General features: G+C 40.9%; 1 protein-coding gene across 6 annotated transcripts; it reads right to left on the reverse strand.

Moving 5' to 3' along the window:
* Positions 1–2,185: 2,185 nt before the first annotated feature.
* TMEM179 (transmembrane protein 179) lies at positions 2,186–25,070 on the reverse strand. Of its 6 annotated transcripts, none has more exons than XR_006101365.1 (6): positions 24,596–25,070; positions 13,487–13,624; positions 8,595–8,673; positions 5,621–5,789; positions 4,990–5,096; positions 2,186–4,700 (listed from the first exon to the last, which is right to left on the reverse strand). XR_006101365.1 is itself a non-coding variant. In XM_042445138.1 (5 exons), the coding sequence occupies exons 1-5, from the start codon at positions 24,946–24,948 to the stop codon at positions 4,664–4,666; spliced, it is 771 nt and encodes a 256-aa protein (XP_042301072.1). In that variant the 5' UTR covers positions 24,949–25,070; the 3' UTR covers positions 2,186–4,663. The 6 variants fall into 6 exon arrangements, 4 of the variants coding, with proteins under 4 accessions (XP_042301072.1, XP_042301071.1, XP_042301073.1 ...); XR_006101366.1 differs by having other exon boundaries at positions 4,623–4,695; XM_042445138.1 differs by lacking the exon at positions 4,990–5,096 and having other exon boundaries at positions 2,186–4,695.

A 25,070-nucleotide genomic window follows, 5' to 3' on the forward strand; every position in this document is an offset into this window, starting at 1 on the left:
TGTCTTGGATCCCATTTTGGGAGGGAGGTGAGATATTAAGTACAATAAATAAATAAATAAATAAATAAATAAATAAAGTTAATCCATTTTTCAATTGCAAATAAAACCCACTGCATCTACTTCACACCAATATTTTAACATATTATTAACAGTTTCCCCTACATAAATAAAAAAGATTCAGAAATATACACATCACAAGCATAGCTTCAGCAATTAAAACATTCATCCATTATGAATATGAACCAAGGCCTTATGAATAAACATTTAGATCAGGAGAAAGGTACCATTAAAGTTTACACTGAATTTTTTCCTCTTCTTCTTTCAATACATGTCAGGAGAAGGTTTCCACTAAATGAAACAACTTTCCTTGCCGAAGGTCCAAATTTTAATCCCACATATCCCCACTGCTAATAAATTTCAAATGGTAGAATTTGTACAGATGAAATAATCTGTCTAAACCCTTGTTAAAACAAAATCTCAGATTGTATAAAGATGTTGGTACATTTGTGAAGCCTTCCCATTTCAGACCAAAACTGAAACAACAAAATTTACCATTGAGTCAGAAAATGTACAGAAACAGCAGCAGTGAAGAAAAGGGAATAAACCCTGGCTGAATCCACATTACACAAATATAGTAGTGTTGTATCACTTTAACTGCGGTCCAAAACACACTGTAGAAATAGTCCAGTTTGAAATTGCTTTGACTGTCCTGGAATCCTGGGATCTGTAGTTTTGTGAGACATTTAGCCATCTCTATCAGAGAGGTCTGGTGCCACAATAAACTACAATTCCCAGGATTCCCTAGCATTGAACCAGGGCAGTTAAAGCAGTCTGAAACTGCATTATTTCTGAAGTGCGTTTTGAACCTATAATGGTTTAGTTTGTATGGAATTCTAGGATTGATAATTTAGTGAAACACTAAGCATTCTCTAGAGCAGTGGTTCCCCATCGTTAGTCCTCCAGATGATTTGGACTGCAGCTCCCATAATTTCTGACTCTTGCTCAAGTTGTCTGAGGCTTCTTGGAGCTAAATTACAAAACAAATGGAGCACTAAAAGTTGGGAACCACTGAGCACCTTGAACTACAGCACAAAAGTTCTCTGTAGCAGAGAATTCTAATTACTTCACAATACTACAAATCCCAGGAATCCATAGCCCAGAACCATGACAGTTAAATAGTATCAAAGTGTTATAATTGGGATTATTATTAGTATTATTATTATGCTTTATTTATATAGCACTGTAGATTTGCACAGTGCTGTACATACAAGCAATAGAATAGATACGAGCAAACCTGCTCATGGCGTACAATCTAAGAAATAGTAGCATAATACATAGAAATAATACATAGAAATAATACATAACAATACAGGAAAGGGTTCAATAAAACAGGCAACAAAACAAAAACGCCAAATAGCAAATAATAGTCATTTGTAGTGTGGCTATATCCTGAGCGAAAGGTAAAATGTCCTCCACATGAGTGATACTGTTTAGGGTGCTGTATAGATTCCTAAAATGTGAAATATAAAGAGTCTCCACTTGGGAAAAATGAAGGACATGAGATACTTAGGGGACCCCTCACAATCCTGGTTCTCCAGATTTGCTACTAGCAGACCCCCAAATCTGCTGGATGAGGAATTTGATGACAAACCTACTATTGCATGTGTAAGAAAGCATTATAACAATTCAGTTTGGGGCTGGGATAGCTAAGAGTGCCTCTTCCCATATCCCTCTGAATTTATGATCATCATCAGAGGCCCTGCTGTATAGCACATCACCCAAAAAGATCTAATTGCAGGGCCTTTTCTGTAGCAGCACCCCTACTAGGAAGACCAAAATCCTCCCTCTTTATTATAGCTGAGAGCCACAGAAAGAAATAAGAAATGGGTAGCAGCATTACATTTTACCAAAAGCTTAGGAACATTACTTTTTTGGATTATAACTCCCAGAACCCCCAGCCAGTATTCAATCCATCTGGAGGACTGTGGAAGTTGTAATTCACAGAGTTACACTTCCAAGCTCTAGACCTTTGGTTAAATGCAAACATCTCATGGAAGTGACCCTCCAGCTAGAAATCTAGGAGAAACAATTTTCTCCTAGTACACAAAAGTTATACATATTCCCTTTGTCATAAGATCTGAGTGGCTTGCAATAAATTCAGTTTAAACTATTTTTTTTTTAAAAAAAAAAATGGGGACAGAGAGCATCCCGGGGCTTCATGTGAACCACAGGCTACATTTTACCTACCTCAGACATAGGTACAGAATGCTTGGGCAGGAGTTTACATTTGGAATAGAGAAATAATCAGCACTGGGATATATATGGAGAAAATGCAAGGTCTCCTAGGGACTGCATTGTATATAGCAAGTCGACTCACACTGCACACCCTTGCTGCCTGATCCTGTCAAAGAGGACATGCATTGTCATTGAAAGAGGAAGAATCAGGTTTTGGACCCACCACGTTCCACTCAATGGCCCTTTTCATCAAACAATCCCACATTTGCCACATAAAGGGGGACTAAGACCACACTCTCTGACTGCACCTTGAAGCTGGCTTAATTTACCAAAGCAAACCATATTATTATATTGGGAGACAGGAATCTTAGCCAGGATTAAAATGGCAAGCCATGATTAGCACTAACCATGGTTTAATCTATACTTTAATTTGTATAACATCAGTGAGAAGCCTTGATCCTAAAAAAAAAATCCTAGGCCTGACATTTGCTGGGTGGAACTTTCTTAGATTGCAACTGTCATCTCTAGTTGTTTGAACAAAAGGGAGAAAGTGTCCCAGTTCAACCATCAACTGACTACCTAGCTTGACATCTTTGTACTTTATACAAGTAGCTGCAGTCTTATAAGCAGTAGTCTTGTAACAATTTTACAGACCTTATGAGAGCAATATCACAAAAGAGCACTAGTACAGTAGACTATACCACTAAGTTTCTAGTTGCATATATGAAGAAGCAGGCATTATATATCAACTGCTTACAAGGCAAACTGTTAACCATAGCCTCTTTTACTACATTTTACCAAGAAATAAATAATGTATTTCACAAGCTAACCTCAAAGCTGAAGCTAAGCCAAAGTGCACTTGGTGATCTCTCAAGAAGATCTACAGAGAACACCTAATATAGTACAATGGATTATCCTCCCAGCCCGCCCTGATCATTAAGATAAGCTAAAAAGTTTCTAGGCAACCATGTTCCTCTGTACCTTCTCAAGTACTTCCTATCAGGACAATTAAAAAAAATTGAAGCTGAAACAAATTTTAAAATACAAAAAGAAAAAAAAAGATCTGCAGATTTTCTGCTTGGCTACAGATTGCAAGAAATTTAGTTCATTAAAAGGATGCTTTGGTCTTTTTGGTTGTGAGGTGAGTTTTTGGCAAATAACAAGACAGATGCTTTAGAGATCTCTCAAAAAAAATTTTGGAAAGGAATTCATGATCTTTCCTATTCAGTGTTCCACATTCTGAAATCCCAAACTAAGATTTACAGTTTATTTCAGTCATGAGTGTGACATCTAGCTTCAGCTCTGCTAAAAAAATAAATAAATGTTTTGTTTTTTTTTTTTTAATTTCAGTGACTTTCCTTAACTTGTAATTCTGTATAAATCTGAACACACAGGAAAATTACTGAACACCCACGATGATGTTGATAATTTATAGAAGACCAGAACTGCTGATTCACATGACTGGATAGCTGACAGAACACTGGAACATTTTTAGCATGCCAACTCCAGTTTAGGTCCATATACCACCTTTCAGCATATGGGCACAGCTATCAAGAAAGCCAAGCAGCACTTGTTAACAAATTAATCCTGTATATGATAGCTGTTGTACATAATTTGTAAAGATGGGGATGCAAAATTTTAAAGCAGTACCTCCACCCTCACAGCTAATACTGCATGAGGCTGGGGGATGTGGCCCACAGATGTGTTTAAAATGTGGGGCTTAGTTCTCCCTGCTCTTTTACCTGCCTTTGTGCCATAGAAGTAGCAAGGTTGTGTCTACACTGCCCCCCCACCAAAAACAAAACAAAACATATTCACCTCATAGTGGCTGCAAATTGGACACACAAAATTTGTGACATGCAAGGGGTTTTGTGGAAAATCTGATTAAAATGAAAAAGAACTGCCCACACATTTGCCTGGAAATCTGGATAATCTGAGAATACTGAGATGCATAGGACATGTGAACATCATAGGACTGCCCTTTTACACCTCTGTGAGTTCGCCTGAGACAAAGTGTGACGGGTTATTCCACTCTTGCCACAGTGAGTGTGGCATTAATGGGATCATGGCAGACCAGAAACATGTGCTATGGCTATGAGGTGGGTATGAGTTTTCCCATCAGTAGATATGCCCTACATGGAAGTGAAGAGTGGAGTTTGTTGTGGTCTAAGCTAATGGTTCTCAAAATTTGTTGCTCCCTGTATTTTTGACCTCTGCTCCCTGAAGCCCCAAACAGCTTGTGATTGGAACCGAAGTCCAAAACACCTGGAGGGCCAAAGCTTGAGAACCACATATTTAAACTGTGCAGCAGATTCCCACTGAGGCATGCCTCCAACGTGAGTTTGCCATGTATGCAACCTCTAGTTCATCCATTCACTGGATCACCATGAGCTTTCAGCTTTCAGATTATGGAGGAAAGAAACACTCCTCACACCACCACAAAAATAACATCCTTGGATCCTGTGCTGGGAGAAAGACACAGTATTAAATATAATGTAATGCAATGCAATATAATGTAACATCATGCATAATATGATCTACAGATATCCTGTATATACAGACATTTGATTTGGACAATTCCCAACCTACATTCCTTTACTTCGAGAAGGGAAAATCACATTAATTAGTCATCCAGATGATTGGCCAGTGCTGTAGAGCGCCCACATCATTCATGACATTAGATAAGATCCAGATTTAATCATACTTATTGAAAATTCACTAAAACCAATGGTCATTAAACTAACCATGACTTACTTTCTTCATTGATTTCAGTGGATCTCCTCTAAGTACTGGATTCAACACTATGTCCCCCAAATTGTGGAGACCAGCTGAATGTGTGAACTAGGCTTGTGTCTTCCCACCTGGAGAAGAAATATAAATTTCAATCCCCAATTGTAAAGCCAACCAAATGCTCAAAAATAAACAAACAGTTGATGGCAACATTATGTAAATCTTACCAAAGAAATGCAAGCAATTTACTGTCTATGGATTGGTTCACATATGGATGTTCATCATAGGTTAACTGTAGCACTGAGGGATGTTTGGCATGTGTGAATGTGTCATCACAAATTAATCCCCTGAAATACCTGATGCCAGTTGTAGCAGAATACCTTTCATTGAACAATGACTTTGTATATTAGGGAGAAACATGTTTAGTAATTAACTGAGATGTACATGCCAGTGTGAACCATTATTGTGGGTTTTGTCAGTAGAGCTATCTCTGCAGATAATATCTCATTTAAAGGATGCTTAATTCCAGTTTTTTTTCTTTTTTAAAAGCTTTTGAAAACATGCCAACAAAATTTCCTTTCTCAAACCCCAACAGACTAATTGCAAAACCTACAACCTGCTGGGCAAACCAAGTTGTCCGCCCATTAGATCATACCACTTTTCTCATCTTGAAAAGAAGTTCGTGAAGTGGATCGTCCTAGCAAAAGCTCCTTTTCATGAATCAGGCTATCCAGAAGGTCTTCCTGTCTGTAGTTCTGATAAACCTTCAAAAAGGCCAAAATGGTAATTCCTAGCCAAGTCAACCAGGCAGCCCAGAGGCCAAACTAGATATGAGAGAGAGGGAGAGAGAGAGAGAGAGAGAGAGAGAGAGAGAGATTATAATCAAATAATTCTTGGCACTACTTCTTTTCCTAATAGGGAGAATCTCTTTAAACCAGAGGGCCAAATTTAATTTCAGGTAAGTTCTCTGAGGATTTATTCCAGTGATGTGAAGGGCCAAAGCAGATGGATGGAACCAAAACACCAGTGTAGTTTAGCTGAAAACACTTATTGGCAATAATTAAGACTAGGTCCAAACTTCTAGAATGAGAAAAAACATACAAAAGCTGTAAAACAATCAAATGATGATACCATGAAGAAGGTGGCATGGCCAACTGTAGAAAACCTGGGGATGGGGGTGGGCAGATTGGGACTCCAGGAGGACCACATTCAGCCCCAAAGTCTGAGGTGCCCCACCCATGTTTTATATACTGTACTTATCAAATTTGTGGATAACACCAAATTGGGAGGAGTAGCTAATACCCCAGAGGAGAGGATCAAAATTCAAAATGACCTTAATAGATTAGAAAGCTGGGCCAAAGCTAACAAAATGAATTTCAACACAGAGAAACATAAAGTGCTGCACTTAGGCAGAAGAAATTAAATGCATAGGTATAGAATGGGGGACACCTGGCTTAACAAGACTACATGTGAAAGGGATATAGGAGTCCCAGTAAACCACAAGTTGAACATGAGTCAACAGTGTGATGCAACAGTTGAAAAGGCCAATGCAATTCTAGGATGCATCAGTAGAAGTATAGCGTCTACACTGAGGGAAGTAATAGTACCATTGTATTCTGCTTTGGCCAGGCCTCACCTAATACTGTGTCCAGTTCTGGACACCACAATTCAAAAAGGTTGTTGACAAGCTGGGCCATGTCCAGAGGAGGCTGACCAAAATGGCAAAGGGTCTGGAAGCCATGTCTTATGAGGAGAGACTATATTTAGCCTAGAGAAGAGAATGTTAAGAGGTGATATGATAGCCCTGTTTAAGTATTTGAAGGGATGCAATATTGAGGAGGGAGCAGGCTTGTTTTCTGCTGCTCCAGAGATTAGGACCTGGAACAATGTATTCAAACTAGAGGAAAGGAGATTCCGCCTAGACATTAGGAAGAACATTCTGACAATAAGAGCAGTTTGACAGTGGAAGAACTCCCTCGGAGAGTAATAGAGTCTCCTCCTCTAGAGATTTTTAAACAGAGGCTGGATGGCCATCTGTTGGGGGTGCTTTCATTGTGTGTTCCTGCATGGCAGTGTGTCTCCTCTGAATGAATGCCTGGGAAAGGTAATGGACTGGATTAAGAAAAACAAATTGAAGCTGAATCCAGAGGGTACAGAGGTGCTCACTCTCTAGCCTGGGTTTGGAAGTGTGTCAACCAGTTCTGGATGGAGTTAAACTCCCTCTGAAAGATTGTGTTCTCAGCTTGCGGGTGCTTCTGGATTTGTCACTCCAAATGGCAGCCTATACAGATACAACAACCAATGTTATTTACCATCAGCTTCAGCTTATATGCCAGCTGCACCCTTTCCTAGAGCTGAAGGACTTAAAGATGGCAGTGCACATGTAGTAACTTTAAGGCTGGACTTCTGTATTGTGCTGTACATTGGGTTACCTCCAACAAGTTTGGAAACTTCAGTTAGTGCAAAACATGGCAGCCAGAGTGGTTACTGGTGCATCTAGGATTGTATCACACCTATATCAAAATCACTCTACTGGATGCCTATTAGTTTCCAGGCAAGTACAACATATTGTTTGTTACCTTTAAAGCCCTAAAGTGTTGGGCCATGTTTACTACTCCTGTATAATCTGCCCTGTACACTCAGGTCTTCTGGGAGACAGCCAGGACTAGGCTGGCAACTGTTAACCAGAGGACTTTTTCTTCAGCCGCCCCCAAGTTGTGGAATGACCTGTCAGAAGAGATTTCATAGCTGGATACACTGTCTCAGTTTAAAACAGCAAGACCATTCGCTTCTGGCATGCTTATCCAGATGGTTTTTAAATCACAAGTTTTTAAATTATGAATGGATAGTTTTTAATATGTATGCTTTTAAACTGATGTTAATGCTCTTGTAACCCATTACGTATTTTTAATTGATGTTCATGTTTTTAACTGTGTTATGTGTCTATTTGTTGCTGTGTTTAAATCTGTCTTAAATGTGTGAAAGCAACCTCAGTAACATTATCTTTCACCTAAGCCATTCTGCATTTCAATGACCTCTGTTCATACATCCAACTGCAAATTGTGGAATACTTTTGTGTGGAATAACAAGAAAGCAATGAGGTATATGCATATTTGAACTGACCTCCATTGAAAGTGGGTTCGGAGGATGATATTTCAGTGCATCGGATGACTAAGACACTTATTGCACACATTTTTGTCTCCATTCTGAGCACGGGCAGGGAACACGTGTGGCCGAGTGGAAACAGAGTTTATTGCATGCTCTACTGTCAGCAAAACATCCCGATGCCATCGCCAACCCTAACTTATCCCCAAGCCAGGCAAGGCATGTGGATTTTGCTCAGGCTGAAAGATTCTGGCTGAGCAAGAACGCTTTCCGGCTGAGCAAAATTCACACATCTCAGCCGGGCTTGGGGATGTTAGCATCAGCAATGGCATGGGGACGCCTTGTCAACAGTTTAGCATGCGATAAACTCCATTTTCACTTGGCCATGCATGTTTCCTGCCCATGCCCAGAACGGAGACAAAAGTATGTGCGATAAGCTCCTTTATGACCTACAGAGTCTTTCCAGAGTGGCAACTTGTCAGTTCAAAGAACAGAGAGGCTCTGGCCACTATCACTTGGCTTACCTGTGTGATGGCAAACTGGTCATAAAATGCTGAGTTTTCTAAATTCAGCTCAAGATCTATATCCTGTAATTCTTCACAGCTAAAAGAGAAGACATTTTGGATGAAAGGGAAAGAAACAAAAATCATTTCAGCAATTCCAAATGACCTTATGAGCTTCAGTTGAAACAGGCCTTTAAATCCTGTTCTATAACATTTCATTTTCTAGCAGTCCACTGCTATATATAAAACTACTGGATGACCACATCTTCATTATAAAACAATCAACCTGCTGTCCTTGAAAACACAGATAAACTTTCATATAATAGCCTTTCTGAGAAATCTGAAGCGTGACTGAGCTTACTGCAGTTTCATAGAAGGGAAGAAATAACAAAGCTAGGGCCAAAATGTCAATCTCCCTTCCAGTGCTTTGCCAAATTTTCCCATTCCTTCCAATTTCCTGAGAAGTAAGAGCAAGAGAGAAACTACATGAATGTCTATTTGAATCTCCCTTTTGGAATTCAGCTGCAGGTATGCCAAGGTCTTTCAGAATGGCCACTGAAAAGATGGCACATGCGCATTATAGTCACTATGCTCAAGATTTGTGTCATGCAAGGACAAGGGATTTTTTTAAAAAGTGAACACAACACCCTGTTCACAGACATGTTCTTGCTAGGGGCAGAAAAGGCCATTGTTTGAGTCATGATCCTCAATCAAAGTATCCATCCTGAACCTCCTCAGAGCTGTTATTAGATGAAGCACACCTTGTTTCTGAAATTTCCATTTTTGGGAGACCTGAGGTAAGTCTGAGAGAGATAAAAAAAGATCTGCACAAACCTTGCATATTTAAAAAACAAAACAAAACAGGGACATCTTAAAATAAGTGCAGACTAATAAGCTAAGAACACCTTTAGATGGATGAGGAGATACATACAAAATGCACAGGTTAAAATGTATACAAAAATGTGTATTTTAATGCCAAAAATATACAAATTTTCTCATAAAAAGGGGGGAGGGGAAACCCCAAAACCTTGCAGTCTGATGTAAACCTGAGATGAGATGAGAATGTAGATGAGATTCAGAAAAATGTAGTGAAATCAAGACCAGGAGAGCTTCACTTCCCTCTTTGCTACTGGAGACTTTCCAGGATTGCTGGGTTGTTTTTCAGAAACAGTTTCTCTCTGAACTCCAGATGATCAGCAGAGGAGGGTTGTGGCCACTACCTCTATTTCTGGACTTCTCAGAAGCATCCACTCTGTTCTGCTTCCAGATTCAGAGATTCAGATAAAAAAAAAAGGGGGGGTTTATAAAAGGCATTGTGTGTGGAATAGTTTTCCATCCTCTTCCCCACTTTAGCTATTTGTACCCCTCTCCAACAAAAAAGCAGCTTGAGGATCAATAGAATAGTTAGCATACAGCCCAGAAAAGTTAGGCTTTAGACTACAACTCTAAACATCCACCAGACAGCATAAGGGATTGTGGAAGCTGTGGTCCAAAAAGGAACCTTTCCCTTTTCCCTTGACTGAGTTGGTGAAGTCTCAGATGGAAGGAGAAATATGGGTGTGTGATGCCTGGTATTTGGGGTGGAGAGGGGTGAAATGAGACGGGGAAAAGTTGGAAATAAAGCAGAAAGGAGTGCAAAAATAATAAAGAGCAGGAGGAAAATGGAAGGGACTAAAGGGTTTGTAATCCAGACAAAGTTGTTTCTTCTGCTAGTCTATCAAGATAAACGTAGATGAATGTGCATCTATATTTGAACATGGTAGCTTCATAACCCTGGACATCTGAAAGTTGGTATAGACGCTAAGGAGACTAAGAGGTAGATGTCAATATTATTTTGTTTTTTAAATGCTTTAATTAATTGGATTTTTTTAAAAAAAATCTGTTTGTAAACTACAGGACCATCATCAGCCACTAGGTGGCAGACAACAACTTGTGGTAGCCATTGTTAAGGACAATGACTCTTTTTTTGGGGGGGGGGGAATTCTATAAGAAACTAGCTTAGGAAAAAGTGGCTAGAAAAGCTTCAGTGAGAGCAGCAGACAGAATGGGAAAAGCTGTCTCCAAGATTCTGGAACAGCAACCTGCAAGATAGAAGGCAATCAAACCATTTCTGTTTGCATTCAGGTGAGCTGAGACCTCAACAAGCATAACTTGCAGAGCAAAAAAATGTAGGACAGGAAACAAACACAGCAGCAATTGCTAAGGCCAGAGTCCACCTCTGGAGGAGGAAAAAGAAGACTCTGCATTCTTTAATTCCCTGGTTTAAGGTCATAGTTTGAATCCAGTAGTAATAATTGGCTTAATATTAACTTCCTACACTCACTGCCATGGAATTACATAAAGGCCTTAAAGTTTCTGAGCACATTATTCTTAATTTTAAAAAAAGCTTTCAATAAAGGTTAAAAAAAAGTAAGCACCTCCCCTTTTACTAAGTCCCACCCACAAATCCACCCATAGGCATACCCATTTCGACATCAACCCACAAATGTGTTTTGCCCCACAATGAAAGCCATCTTATGAGCCTCTATTACCTTTTGACATCACAAGAGAAGACTTCAGAAGAAGGGAGGATTTTGCAATTTTTTTTTATTTATTTATTTGGTTTCAGATGCTCCAGAGCAACGAGTCGATAAGAAAGAATCTGCCTACGGATTTTTGACTTTTTGTTTTAAACAAATAACTTGGAATTTTACTTGGTGCTGTGCAAAATATCCGGGTTTTTTGAGGTTTCAGAAGGCCTCGCTCTCTCTTCGTTCTCTTTCTCGCCTTTCCAGTGTGGTCAGCCATCTTGGATGCTTATCCGAATATTCGATTCGTCAGTCTGGGTTTTTTCACCAAAAAACCCAGAGAGCATTTTTAACCGAATATTCGAATAATCGTTGCAGCCCTAAACAGAACATTCACTAATGGCATTTTACAACATATGACAAGGTGAAACATAAAATGAATGCTTTAACAGTGCAATTAATCTATATCATATGACATAAAATGTCACTTTTAACTTCTACATTATTATCAAGCGCATACTGTTGTTATTAAAACAAATAATCACTAATTTTTTTATCTAATAGCAAATGAAAAGTGATAGAATACATGGATAATTGGTCAGCTAAACATATTTTTTTCATTTTTGTTGGGATTTAAAATTTTGTAATATAGTAAATTTAGCTTGCAAACTGGAAGCATATGCAATATACATTCCTTTGCTACCAAACATTTGCCCAGGTAAATTCAAATGAAGAACTTGAGAAAGTTAATTTCTGGATTCCAGTTCCCAGAATCCATCAGCAAGAATGACCCCTAGTCATTCTAGCAGAAGGATTCTAAGAACTGAAATCTTAGAAGATATAACATTCCAAGCAGTGTTCAAATGTGTGGAGGGGCAACTACAGACACCCAACCCAACCATTCTGTCCCACTTGTAGTTTTGTATTAATAACATTTATAGTTTGGGATTCTGCACTGTATTATGAGGCAAATTTTATGTCCCAAATTCTTATGTTCCATTTCCATTCGTAGAGATTTGAGTCCAAGAATAATATGCATATTTCTATTTTTGTAGACTGTGTGGGAGTAGTAGGGGAAACATAAAACTGGGCTTTTATGTTTGTAGTTATCAGGATGCTTCTTGAAATTTTTGTGACACAGAGGTCCTACTCTTGTTCAGGTGTTATACCTGAATAGGATATGGGGCCAAGTGTAAAGAGAGACGTTGGGAGAAGTCATTTTTCAGGACTGCAGCTCCCAGAATCCTTAGCAACCATAGTCATGTGCTGGAGATGCTGTGAGTTGCAGTCAAGCTTTATTTCATATGGAAGCTTATAACTGCATTCAAGCATATACAAGCAAACACAACCCCTCCAAATCTCCCCACCCATTATTCAGGGATTTAGGGGGAAGCAATGGAAATAATGGGGGCATGGCTGACATGTCAGCATGATCTTGCTTCCATGCATCCATTTACCCTGTTTTTATAGAATGCCAGAATCAGGCCAAGAAATTTCTTGTTCTAACGAACATATAGAAATATTTAAACATTTGAGTCATTCCAAGTTGTGTATCTTGGACTGTGCAAGTAATACATTTCAGCTGAGTCTCATAGAAGCCCCTTAATAACTGTGATGTTTGCAACTGTCCAGCCATTTTAATGCCTCCACCACGATCAGCCCTATCAACTTACAAAACTCAGACCAAAATGACTCTTTATCAGAGTACAAATGTGGTATATTTTTGGACAGCAATGTCAAGCATCCTTTAGCCAGCATGGACACACTGTAGTTCAAAAAAGGAGCTTTTCTCAGCTCTGTTTTATATATAACACAGTGCCATTTGTTTCTCCATTGTGTGGCCTTTAGTAGTTGCTATTTTAGAATTTTTATGCTCTCAGATGTCATAAAATGGGGGACAAAACAAGGACATACCCTGTGCCCATGCTAGCAGGAGAAAACTAGGACTGTAGTCCAAACAAGTAACTTCTCCAAGCTCTGAAAGGAATGCTTATCTAATGTTGAAGAATGAAACAAACGAGCAATTATAATTTAAAAACCCAATCCCCTAATCAGGATGAAATATCTGAAATCAAGAACAAGGACTGGGAACATATAGCCCTCTTAGGGATGGATAATACTGTATATTTCTTTGTTTTCTGATACCCAGGAAATCCAGTCAGAAAGCATAATACAATGAAAAGAACTGTGGCACATTACAGACCGCCCCTTTGGGGCAGCCTGTAGGCGCTCCTTTCCCCACCGGATCGGGGCCTCATTTGTCAGCCATGCTTGAACAAGTCATTTCCTTGCTTAGATAACTGTATTTTATTTATTGCTTCCCACTGATTTCCTTCTGGGTGGAAACTGTTGGTTAAAAAAAAAAAAGCAAGCACACACATAATTATCCCCATTGTCAGTACCCACCTATTTGGCATGCTTCCTTTCTCAGTAATAGCATCACACCACATGTTGAAGCCAACACTCACGATAGTGCTGGCAATAAAGATGACAAAAACCACAAAGGCGCTGATCAGCAGATTGAGGAAGGCATAGAAAAAAGAGCTGCAATGGAAATGGGGGAGAAAAGAAGAAAGAAAAGTATGACTCATCAGTAACATCAGCACTGCCCCTAAAACAGGGATGGGGAAACAGGTGGATGTCCAGATGTTGTTGGACAGCTCCCATCACCACACTGTTGGCTATGCTGATTGGGGCTGATGAAGTTCATATGAAGAAATTGGACTGTATTGTTTAACCCTGCTCTAGCCCCACATATTGAAAGACTGCCCCACATATAGCAAGATTCAGTGACATGTGTTCCCCATTGTTGTTGCCATCATATCCATTTCAGCCCTATGAATGTGTGTGGTCTGTGCCTTCAAGTTGTTTCCAACGTATGGCGACCCTAATGCGAACCTATCAAGGGGTTTTCTTGGAAAGATTTGTTCAGAGGACGTTTGTCATTGCCTTCCCCTGAGGCTGAGAGTCCAAGTCACCCTGTCCTCAACAGCCTTGCTCAGGTCTTGCAAACTCAGGGCTCTGGCTTCCTTGATTGCATCTATCCATCTGTAATGTATTCTTTCTTTTTTCCTGCTGCTTTCTGCCTTACCAAAGTACAATAGCTATTATGCTTCCTAATTTTGACAGCCAAAACAAGAGCCAAAGTACCTGGCATGAGTACTTTGTGTAAAAACCATTTGCGCATGTGTGCCTAATATGCTGGATAATTGGGGGTTCTGACCCTTTTCAACTTCCAATTTTCCCCATGTGATAAACTCCTATGAACTGCCTGACCAGATCCATGACCTAGTCCCAAACAACAAACTCTGCCACATCCCTAGAAGCCCCTACTGAACTGTCAAATGTACTAATTTTCAAGATATTTGCTTACCCATGTTGAGTGTACCCCTGCTAGCCATGGTCACTTTGAATATGGTAACACAAACCCACCCAACATCTGGAATGATTTCTGCATCACAGTAAGCACCTAAACACTAGCATCAAATTGTTTCCCTAAAGATGCGTGAAATATCAGCTCTGCTTTCTCCTTCCCCTTTTCCCTCTTCACTGATTAGCTCTGTCTTGAATTCTCCATCTCCTGAATGTCAGTGTTAACTAGGACAATTTCCCAAATTAGAGCATGCTCTGTTTGCTACAGCTTTCTACAACTCATCTGCCTCCCCTCCCTGCACTTCATAAGAACATTGTGCTGATAAAATACTTTAGGGCAGGGAAGAGGAAGCATTCTCAATGTAACTGTATGTACAAAAGATAGCATCAAGATCTTCATGTAGTGGTTTACTGAAGCTTACCTGTACTTCTCTGCAAAATGTTAAAAGAACAGAAAAGGCAACAGAAAAAGAATCTTAATGCTATCATACACATCATGACATCAAGATTTTGCATGAGGGATTTTAGTGGGCTTTTAAATACATATGCAGTCATGTACACCAGTCACGCATATAGGAAGGAGATTTGTTAATTGACCGAAGGCATCAAGAGTGCTTGAAATCTCTATCTAGAGAATACAGTGGAGGAGGAGACAGAATAAAGGAGGATTTCTTAATTCATTTTGAACCATTTCAGAAACAAGACAAAGGAGCAAAAACTGGAGGGGAATTTCAGAATTCCTCCATCCCAAATAGAATGGAGACCAAATAGAAAAAATGTAAAAGTTGGGACAGGGATGTTGCCATCTAAACTTCGGCCTCTACCAGTGAACACTGCAAAACAGGGCAATTATTACAGTTGGCCCACCATATCCATAGATTTTTTTTATCAATGATTCAGGCATCCATGGTTTCAAACTATTCCAAGAAGTATAAATTCCAATAGCAAACCTTGATTGTCGCCATGATACATAAGAGACACCATTTTACTATGCTATTATATGTAATAGGACTTGAGCATCCATGGATTCTGGTATCTACTGTGAATCCTGGAACCAAACCCCAGTGGATAACAAGGGACCACTGTACTAGATCCTGAAAACATTATTTTGGACTTCTTGTTAATTGGCATGAAGCCAGCTTTGACTTATGGCAAACCTATAGATGAGAAACCTCCATGTCACGCTGTCATCAACAGCCTTGCATAAGTTTTGTAGACTCAGGGTTGTGGCTTCTTTGAGTGAAGGAATCCATTTGTATTTTGGGTTACAGATTCCCAAATCCCCAGTCAGCATATCCAGTGGTCACTGCTGCTGGCAGATTCTGAGAGTCGTTGTCCAAAAAAGCAACGTTTCCAAGTTCTAGTTTGTAGAAACTATATCATCTTCATCAGGGGATCATCTCAGGGCTGGTTCCCACATGCAGCAAAATATGGTGGTACAGGAGATTGTGCTACCAAAGGTTGCATGGAAAGGATAACATTTCATTCCACCCAAATGAAAAAGAAATGTGCATTTTTAATGCATATAGTCAGCCCTCCGTATCCACAGATTCTTTATTCACAGATTATACCATCCCCAACTTGAAAATATATACTTTTTTAAAAAATATTTCAAAAAGCAAACCTTGATTTTCCCATTTTATATAAGGGACAAAATTTTAGTATGCCACTGTATGTAATGGGACTTGAGCATCCACGGATTTTGGTATCCATGGGGGTCCTGGAACCAAACCCCATCAGATACCAGGGATGCATTCTATATCTAAAAACTAACACATCAAAAGATAACACATCAACATAATCTAGCCTATCTCTCCAGATTGTTCAGTCTATACTATTTTTATTTGTACACTGCTCTGAAATCTATCCCTTCTTTCTGGTAGGTATTCCCTCAAAACTGCAGCCCACCAACTGGGAGCTAGTTAGCACTACATAATTGTAACACTATAATTCCATTTTAACTGCCATGATTCCATCCTATGGGATCCTGTGATTGGGAGTTTATGGAATGGCATTGAGAATTCTCAAACAGAGACCTCTATTGCTTCAGGAGACTGTCAGTCCCAGGATTCCACAGGATGAAACCATGATAGTTAAAGTGCAATAATACTGTAGTACCATAATTAAAGTGCAATAATAGTACCATAATTTTGTAGTGTGGATGGATCCCACTTTCTGAACTGGTGCAGTCTATTCTACAACTTCAGAATTCCACTGCCTCTTTCCACTGGATGTAGAAACCAGCATCTCTTTCACATTACCTAGTTGTGGTGCGACAATCCCACTTTAGCTGTCATGGGCTGCAACTGCACTGCAGAAGTAATTCAATTTGACACCACTTTTACTACCATGGCTCAATGCTATAGAATTCTGGTAATTGTAGTTTGTAGTGGCATAGACCTTTCTGACAGCAAAGGCTAAATGTCCAACAAAACTACAATTCCCAGAATACCATAGCATTGAGCTATGGCAGTCAAAGTGGGATCAAACTGGACTATTTCTGTAGTGTGGATGAAGCTGCATTACATCCTATGGAATCCTGGGGTTTGTAGTTTCATGAGGCACTAGTGGAGTTCTCTGTCTAATAATTCTAAATACCCTTCCCTAAACTGCAAATCCCAGGATTGCATAGGATATCACCATGGCCATTGGCAGCTAAACAGCTATAACTATATCACCTCTCCTTTACTACTCAGTCCATGGCAAGAGGACCAACTGTTCAAACTGAAAGGCAGGCAGAAGATTATACATTTCCTTGTGTGTTTGTATCTTCAAGTCACCTGTCAACTTATGGTGACCTCATGAATTTTCTAGGCTTTTCTTAGGCAAGGAATACCCAAAGGTAGTTTTGCCAATTCTCAACTCTAAAATACAGTATAGCCTACAGCACCAGGTGGTCTCTCATCCAAGTACTAATCAGGGCTGACTCTGCTTACCTTCCAAGGTGAGATGGGATATGGTGCGTATAAAATATACATGCTCAAAATATCAAAAGGCTGTCTTTAGCACCAGCTCCTTGAACCCTGAAATGTCCAAAACACTAAACACTCATTTCATGCTAAGACAGCAAAATCCAGATGCTGCATTCCATGTTTTTTCAAATTGCAAGTGACAGATTTGGGTTTAAGAACCTTCCTCTTCTGTTGCCTTGTTCTCAATGACAGACCATCATCACTTCAACTTAACCTATGCTTTAATCTCACCTTGATTTTTAAGAACATTAGCACATATTTTTAAATGAGATTTCACATGGAATTTGGTCTTTCCCTTTTCATGAAATAAAGTGCAAAGTCTGAAGGGGAGAAAAATATAGTAACAGGCCATGCATCCAAGACGGTCATAATAACCTAGAAGGAGGTACACATACATGTGCACTTTGCTTTCTAATAGAGAAAGAGACCACTTTTGTGCACATTGTCATGTGACGTTAAAATGACAATCTCCCTTCCCCGTACCATCAAGTCTCTGCAACATCCTCCAGATTCCTCTTCCCTGCCAGACATTTTGAAAAGATTACTTGTCTCTCTTACAACCCCCCAGGAATAGCAATTCACATTTAAATAGGTTTCTTAGCATTGTCTGCAGCCTCTATTATTATACTTTATTTATATAGCACTGTAGATTTAGCCTCTGGATGATGGAAGGGGAAAAACTGTCACCCAGACCTACAGAAGATGCCCACCCCAAGAGTATTACAAGTTAGTATGAGAGAGAGTTTTAATGACAGGTAAACAGGTTTGAGTGTTGGACAACGATTCTGAAGACCAGGGTTCGATTCCCAGCTGAGCCAAGAACCCCCCTGCGTGACCTTGGTCAAGTCACATGCTCTCAGCTTCAGGGGATGGCAATGGCAAACCTCTTCTGAACAAATCTTGCCAAGAAAACCCTAGGAGAGGTTCACCTTAGGATTACCATACGTTGGAAATTATTTGAAGGCACACAACAACAATAACAAACAGACTGAAGAGACAGCGTGGTGTAATGGTTTGAGTGTTGTACTAGAGATCAGGGTACAAATGCATGTTCAGCTGCAGCAACCCACCAGGTGACCTTGGGTAATTCATACTCTCAGCCTCCAAGGAGGCCGTGGCAAACCCCCTCTGAGCAAATCTCACCAAGAAAACGCTGTAACAGCTTAGGGTCACATAAGGGGGGAAACATCTCAAAAGCACACAACAAAAGAGATTGTGTCCACAGAAGGCGAATGTGAAACATTTTCACCTTTTGAAATGTGGAGCTGGGGCTATGGGATTGAGCTGAAGAATGTGTGTGTAAATGTCTGTGTCTATGTGTGTTAAACCTGCTAAGGCTCTATGTGTCTACATACCCTGTCCAATGCATGTGTGGTTCAGTTTTCTTGGATGAAACCTTCTTTGCAACTTACAGTTTGCTGATCTTAATTGCCACACATCTCAAAGGTCAGATTTACAGAGTATGTAATTTTAGCAGTGCTCTAGATCCACATCTCCATGGAAATCACTTGCACATCCTATTATAAACTCACGACGGGAGACTTTCCTCCCAATCATCTGGAAGTGTCTGCTCTGCAGACAATGGTGTCATAATATGTTGTCTGCCTTTATGTTCTCTTATGATTTTGCTTTGGGATATATGCTGAGATTAATCAATAGGAAAACTGAAATATGCCCCATGTTACACAACTAGGTAGCTCAAGAGTGGTGAAAGTGTGGATCATGGGTCACATGCAAGGAGAATTTTTCACTTCCCAGCCCTCCCAAAATTTCAAAAATGTTGACTCAGAAATCTCCTTTAGACGCCACTAAAGAGTACAGAGCACCATTTTTGCACAATAATTGAACACAAACGGGCACACAGATACACACCCTGATCTGCTGTATGCCAAGGAGAGGCCTTTATTAAATAAGAAAGTAAACCAGAAGTTGAGTTTTAATTTACTTCTGTGTTTCTTCTGGGTCTAAAACAGCCTGGAGAGATCCAAAACACGGGAAAGTTGCATCCCCCCTCAACTTAGAAGTAGGTGCAAGGGTGATCTGAGTAAAAATCAAATCAAACAAAAGGGTGTGGGGCATGGGGACTCTCCAAGGGTCTTTTTCATGGTTGACTATAGTCTATAAAAGGTCCTTTGTAATGGTTGCCTTAGACTTCGAAACTTTTTCAGAGAAAAGTTTGACTAGCAGGCAAATATTTTTATTTAAACAGGGCTTTGACTTATTCTGCTGATCTGTTCTTTCCCTATGATTTTGTATTTTATTCTCTACTTTTAAAGTAACTAGATTTTTAACTCACATTTTTATCTTTTTTGTGATACTGCATATTTGTTTGTGTAGATTAGAGGTTTTTTGCTAGGATTTTTATTATTTTTGTTAGCTGTCTTGGACATTACTTTTATGAAAATCTGAGGTAGGTGGTCAGGGTGAGCGACCAGAACTTGGGAAGTCCAGGTTCAAGCCAAAATGGAGCCATAAAACTCATTGAGGCTGTGTCCCCACCACAGAAATAATCCAGGTTGAGCCCACTTTAATTGCCATGGCTCAGTGCTATGGAATTCTGTGAACTGTAGCTTCTAGGGCACCAGAGCTCTCTCCCAAAACTGCAGTTCCCAGAATTCCATAGCATTGAGTCATGGCAGTTAAAGTGGTGTCAACCTGGATTATTTCTGTAGTGCAGACACAGCCTGAGTGACATTGGATCTATTGTTCCTATCTTAGCTTGAACTACAGTACTTTGCAGGGTTGTTCAAGTGAGGACAAACTATGTGCCCTATATATAGTTTTACGCTCTCTGGAGTAAAAGTGGGGTAGGAATGTAATCAGTCAAGAAAGAAGAAGGAAAGGGTGGATTATAAATGTTTTAAAAAAAAACCAGATTGGACTATGAGAAGCAGAACAATTTGACCATTCTTCCTAGGCTTGTGTGAAGGTACCCATGGATTACTAGATGGACTTGGGATGAAGGATGCAGAATTCCTTAAAACCCATAATTCAGACCATAATTCAGATGCAATTAATTCCTAATTGCATTTTGTAACCTCATCTACGCTGGACTGTCCAGGTTCATTCCAACCTTACAGCTGCATTTGATGGTGGGGGCTTTCATCCTTGGGGAACCTGTTTCATTGATTCATTTTACATGCATATTTTATGGTTACTTGTCCAGACCTCTGGAGGGGAAGGGTGAGCCTGAGGTCAAAAATAAATCTACCTTGTCTAAGGACACTGGCATTCAACCAGCAGAAGATTGCTCAGCCTTTTCCTTGCAATTGATTGTAAGCAGTATTGGAGAGCAGGCCAGAATTCCACCATCAATTATAAAAAGTAAATATGATCTGAAAGGAACTGAGCAATCAGATGAAGAGTAAAACCTTCCAGATTTCAAATTGATGGCCAGAAGGATAGGGTGGGAATCAGAGAAGATGGGGATCATTCAATGCAACTGAACAATTTGTGATTAATGCAGACCTAGCAGCTCATTCCTGGAGGGAGGAATGCTCCAAATACATCATCATCATCAACAACAACAACAACAAATGTAAGCCTCCTAAAATTTCTCAGATGAAAATTGGGCAACCAAGCAACATCACAATATGGTTAAAAGGGTGCAGGAAGAACATGCAAAAATATTATTTTAAGCAGAGGTGACCTGGAATTTAAGTACTGAGTTTAGGAAAGCCAAGGGTGGGGGAGAAGAGATCCAAATAAGTCTACCAAGAAGGGTAAGACTTCTCTCCTCTCCTCCTTGTCAAGTTAATTGAGCCCAGAACTACTTTTGAACTTTAAACTCAGTCTGCAGCAGCTGAAGTAAGCTGTCAATGAAAGAGGAAAGTGGGAGATGGAAACAGAAACCAGGCTATTTTAAAAGAAGACAACATAGGACAACTGTTGGATGGTATACAGCTGTGGGCATGCACTGTTCAGTTTTTGGACACCTATCTAAAGTATTTAGTTGTTACATAGAAATCCTGCCCTTTTTCCAATGACCCCTACGCAGGATATTCAGCTTTCCTCATTTTAGACCCTTTCAACACTACACAATTAGAGCATCTCATTTTAGCTGCCATTTCCCCATTCAATAGAATCCTGCAATTTATAGTTTCATGAGTTATATGAAATTATCTGCCAGAGAATGCTAGTGCCTCCTCAAAACGACAATTCCAGGATTTTATGGCAATTAAAGTGGCTTCAAGGTGATATAATTATGCCGTGTCAAAGAGCCCTTTGAGTCATAGGAATCCTGTGAGGTTAGCTCAGGCTGAGAAGATGCAACTGGCCCAAGGTCATTCAATGAGTTTCATGGCCCAGCAGAAACTAGAACTGAGATCGCCCAGGTTTCAACGTCAGTCCAACATCATAAGCATATACAGTTTTTTTGGGCTATGAGGCTTTGTTGTAGAAGAATTTATTCCTAATGTTTTGCCAGCAGCTGTGGTTGGCATCTTCATCAGAATAAACTCTTCTAGAACATGGCTTCATAGCCCAAAAAACCCACAAAAAACTATGGATGCCGGTTGTTAAAACTTTCAATTTCACATTATAAGTACATCATCACTACTATCACTACCATTGTTTCATTGCTACCCCCGTTCACTGACCAGAGGTGTAAACCAATAGTACAGTAAGTACAACAGGGCTGAGCAAAGGGAGACTGCATCTGACCATCAAAACTGTTTGAGGGCCTTCAGAATCCATGAACCACTTTTTTCTGGGCAAAAAATGTAAGGGAATTGTTTCTCCTGGAAGCCTTCAGAAGCAGCATTTCACCTTTTCAAAAGGTTTCAGGGCTCCCCATCAAAATATACCCATTTTTTTTCCAGAAAAGGGAATGTTGGCCTCTCCAAGTGTCTGTCTGTCTGTTTATTGTTCTGTATTTTTGGTATTCTGTGTGGCTTCTGGAAGAAAACTAAGCCCAAGATTCACAAGAGTTTACTTCAGGGATTGGCCTGAAGTAAATAAATAAAACACAGGCCTGAATCTTGTTGATCAGTCACAACATGGCAGACCCATTGAATGTATTGTCCAGTGTTAAGTGAACATAAGGATATGCCCCATTAAGTCAATGTATCCACTACATTTTGTGTCCTATTTTTTGTGGGGGGGGGAGTGGGATAAAATATAATAATAATAATAATAATAATAATAATAATAATAATAATAATATACTCAAGTTCACATGAACCATAGGATTCAGACCATACATCAAAAATATTCAGTGTGGATCCACTGAATTTATTGTTCAACAGCCAGTCAAAACATAGGGAAACCCTATCAATTCAATGGATCTACTGAATCTGAGATTAAGAATAGAGTTCAGGCTATCAATCAAAAGTGTTCATTATAGACCCATTGAATTTAATAGTAACACACAAGTGATTCTCGTCAATTCAAAAGCTCTACTCAACTTGGAAACCAGCTCTTATGTAAACCAACACATACATAGGACCCATCAGTTCAACTGATCTATTCTAGTGATGATTCACAATAGAATTCGGGCTGTAAATCCCAAGTGTTCATGGACCTGTGTAGGCACAGTGCCTATGTTTAGTAACTCCTTTTCATACATTTTCCTGAGAGGAAGCCTCACAGTGGTGTATGCCTTCAGGTTGTCTGTCAACTTAAGGTGACCCCATACATTTCATACGCTTTTCTTAGGCAGGGAATTCCGACAGATGATTTTGTCAGTTCCTTCCCCTGAAATAAGGCCTCCAGCAGCTGGTATGCATTGGAGGTCTCCTATCCAAGTACTAAACAGGGCTGACCCTTGCTTAGCATCCAAGATCAGACAAGATCTGGTGCCTTGGGGGCATTTAGGTCCTTCAGAGGTGTGTATCAGTAGAATAAGAGGCTGCATACAATGAAATGGATAACCCCATCCAGTGCATCTATGCTATAGAAATAATACAGTGTAACACCACTTTAACTGCCGTGGCTCCATCCTGCAGAAATTGTGAGGCACCAGCACTCTTTAGCAGAGATGGCTGCTGTTGTTAACTCAGTTGAACTCAGCTCATGGCCACCCTGTGAATGAGACATCTCCAAGGCTCCTTGTCCTCCACTGCTCTGCTTAGCTCTTGTAGGCCTCTATGTTTGAATACAGCCATTTGGCATGTGGTCTCCCTCTCTTTCTACTGCCCTCTACCTTTCCTAGCATTATTGTCTTTTCCTATGATTCATGCTTTCTCCTGATGTGGCCAAAGTATGACAGCCTCAGTCATCTTGGCTTCCAGGGAGAGTTAAGCCTTGATCTGTTCTAGAGTCCATTTGTGTGTGTGTGTGTGTGTGTGTGTGTGTGTGTGTGTGTGTTTGGCCATTCACAGTGGCCTCAGCGCTCTTCTCCTGCACCACATCTCAAATGAATTTATTTTCTTTGCTGTCCAGTACATGGCGATGGGGAATGCCACACCTTGGACAATCTTCTTTTTAGTGTTTAGTGGAGACAGTGTGGCATAAGGGTTGGCACGCTGGACTATGACTCTGTTGACTGGGATTCAATCTCCTGTTTGGCCATGGAAGCCCACTGGGTGACCTTGGGGAAGTCACACTCTCTCAACCTCAGGGTAAGGCAGTATTAAACCCTCCTCTGAAGAAACACTGCAAAGAAAACCCCACGATCAGGTCTCCATAAAATGACTCAACTGAGTCTGTCGTACTTTGGCCACATCATGAGAAAGCATGAATCATTGGAAAACACAATAACACTAGGAAATGGTAGAGGGCCATAGAAAGAGAGGGAGACCATATGCCAAATGGCTCACTACGCCCCTTCCTCCTCCTCCCCTTCCTCCCCAACACCTCTTCCTCCTCCTCTTCCCCTTCCTCCCTCTTCTTCTTCCTCCATCTCTTCTCCGCCTCTCCATTTCCTTCCTCCTCCCCTCTTCTTCTCCTTCCTCCTCCATTACTTCTTCCTCTTCCTCGTCTTCTCCTTTGCCTCTCCACCACCTCCTCCACCACCTCTTCCACTTCCTCTTCCTCCTCCATTACCTCTACCTTTTCCTCCCCCTCTCCTTCTTCTTCATCTCCACCACCCCTCCTATTCCTCTGCCCCTTCTTCTTCCATCTCCCTCTCTTCCTGACTCTCTTCCTCTTCGTCCTGCCCTTCCTCCTCCATCCCTTCTTCCTCCATCTCCTCCTCCTCCTGATGCCCTCTCCCTTGGGGGGGGGCACTTACTCCTGCTCCCGGCCTGCTCCCGCTGCTGCTGCTCCCGGGGCTGCCGCTCCCTTGGCGAGGGCGAGGAGGGCCCTGGCGGCGAGGGCGGCGGCCAGGAGGAGGGAGAGGAGGCCTGCGGCCAGGGCGAAGCGGCAGGCGGCGGGGGGCCCCCACTCCTGGACGGTGAAGCGCTGGCGCTGGGCAGTCAGGTTGGCGCTGAGCCAGAGGCCCTGGGTGAAGAGCAGGCATCGCCCGTGGAAGTCCCGGCTGTGCTCCGAGAGAGGCACCACCACGATGAAGCTGAAGAGGAAGGCCAGGCAGCAGCCCACGCACTGCCCCAGCGCCAAGGGGCTCCGCGGAGGGGACGGCGCCATCCTCCCGCCTGCGCCCACCGAGGAGGCTCCGAGGCAGGCAGTCAAACAGGGAGGCAGGCCGGGAAAGGCAAAGGGAAAGGACCGCCCTCCGAGGGGGGAGCATCGGGGCTCCACCTCTTTGG

Source organism: Sceloporus undulatus, chromosome 1 (genome assembly GCF_019175285.1).
Source record: "Sceloporus undulatus isolate JIND9_A2432 ecotype Alabama chromosome 1, SceUnd_v1.1, whole genome shotgun sequence".
Lineage (NCBI taxonomy): Eukaryota > Metazoa > Chordata > Lepidosauria > Squamata > Phrynosomatidae > Sceloporus > Sceloporus undulatus.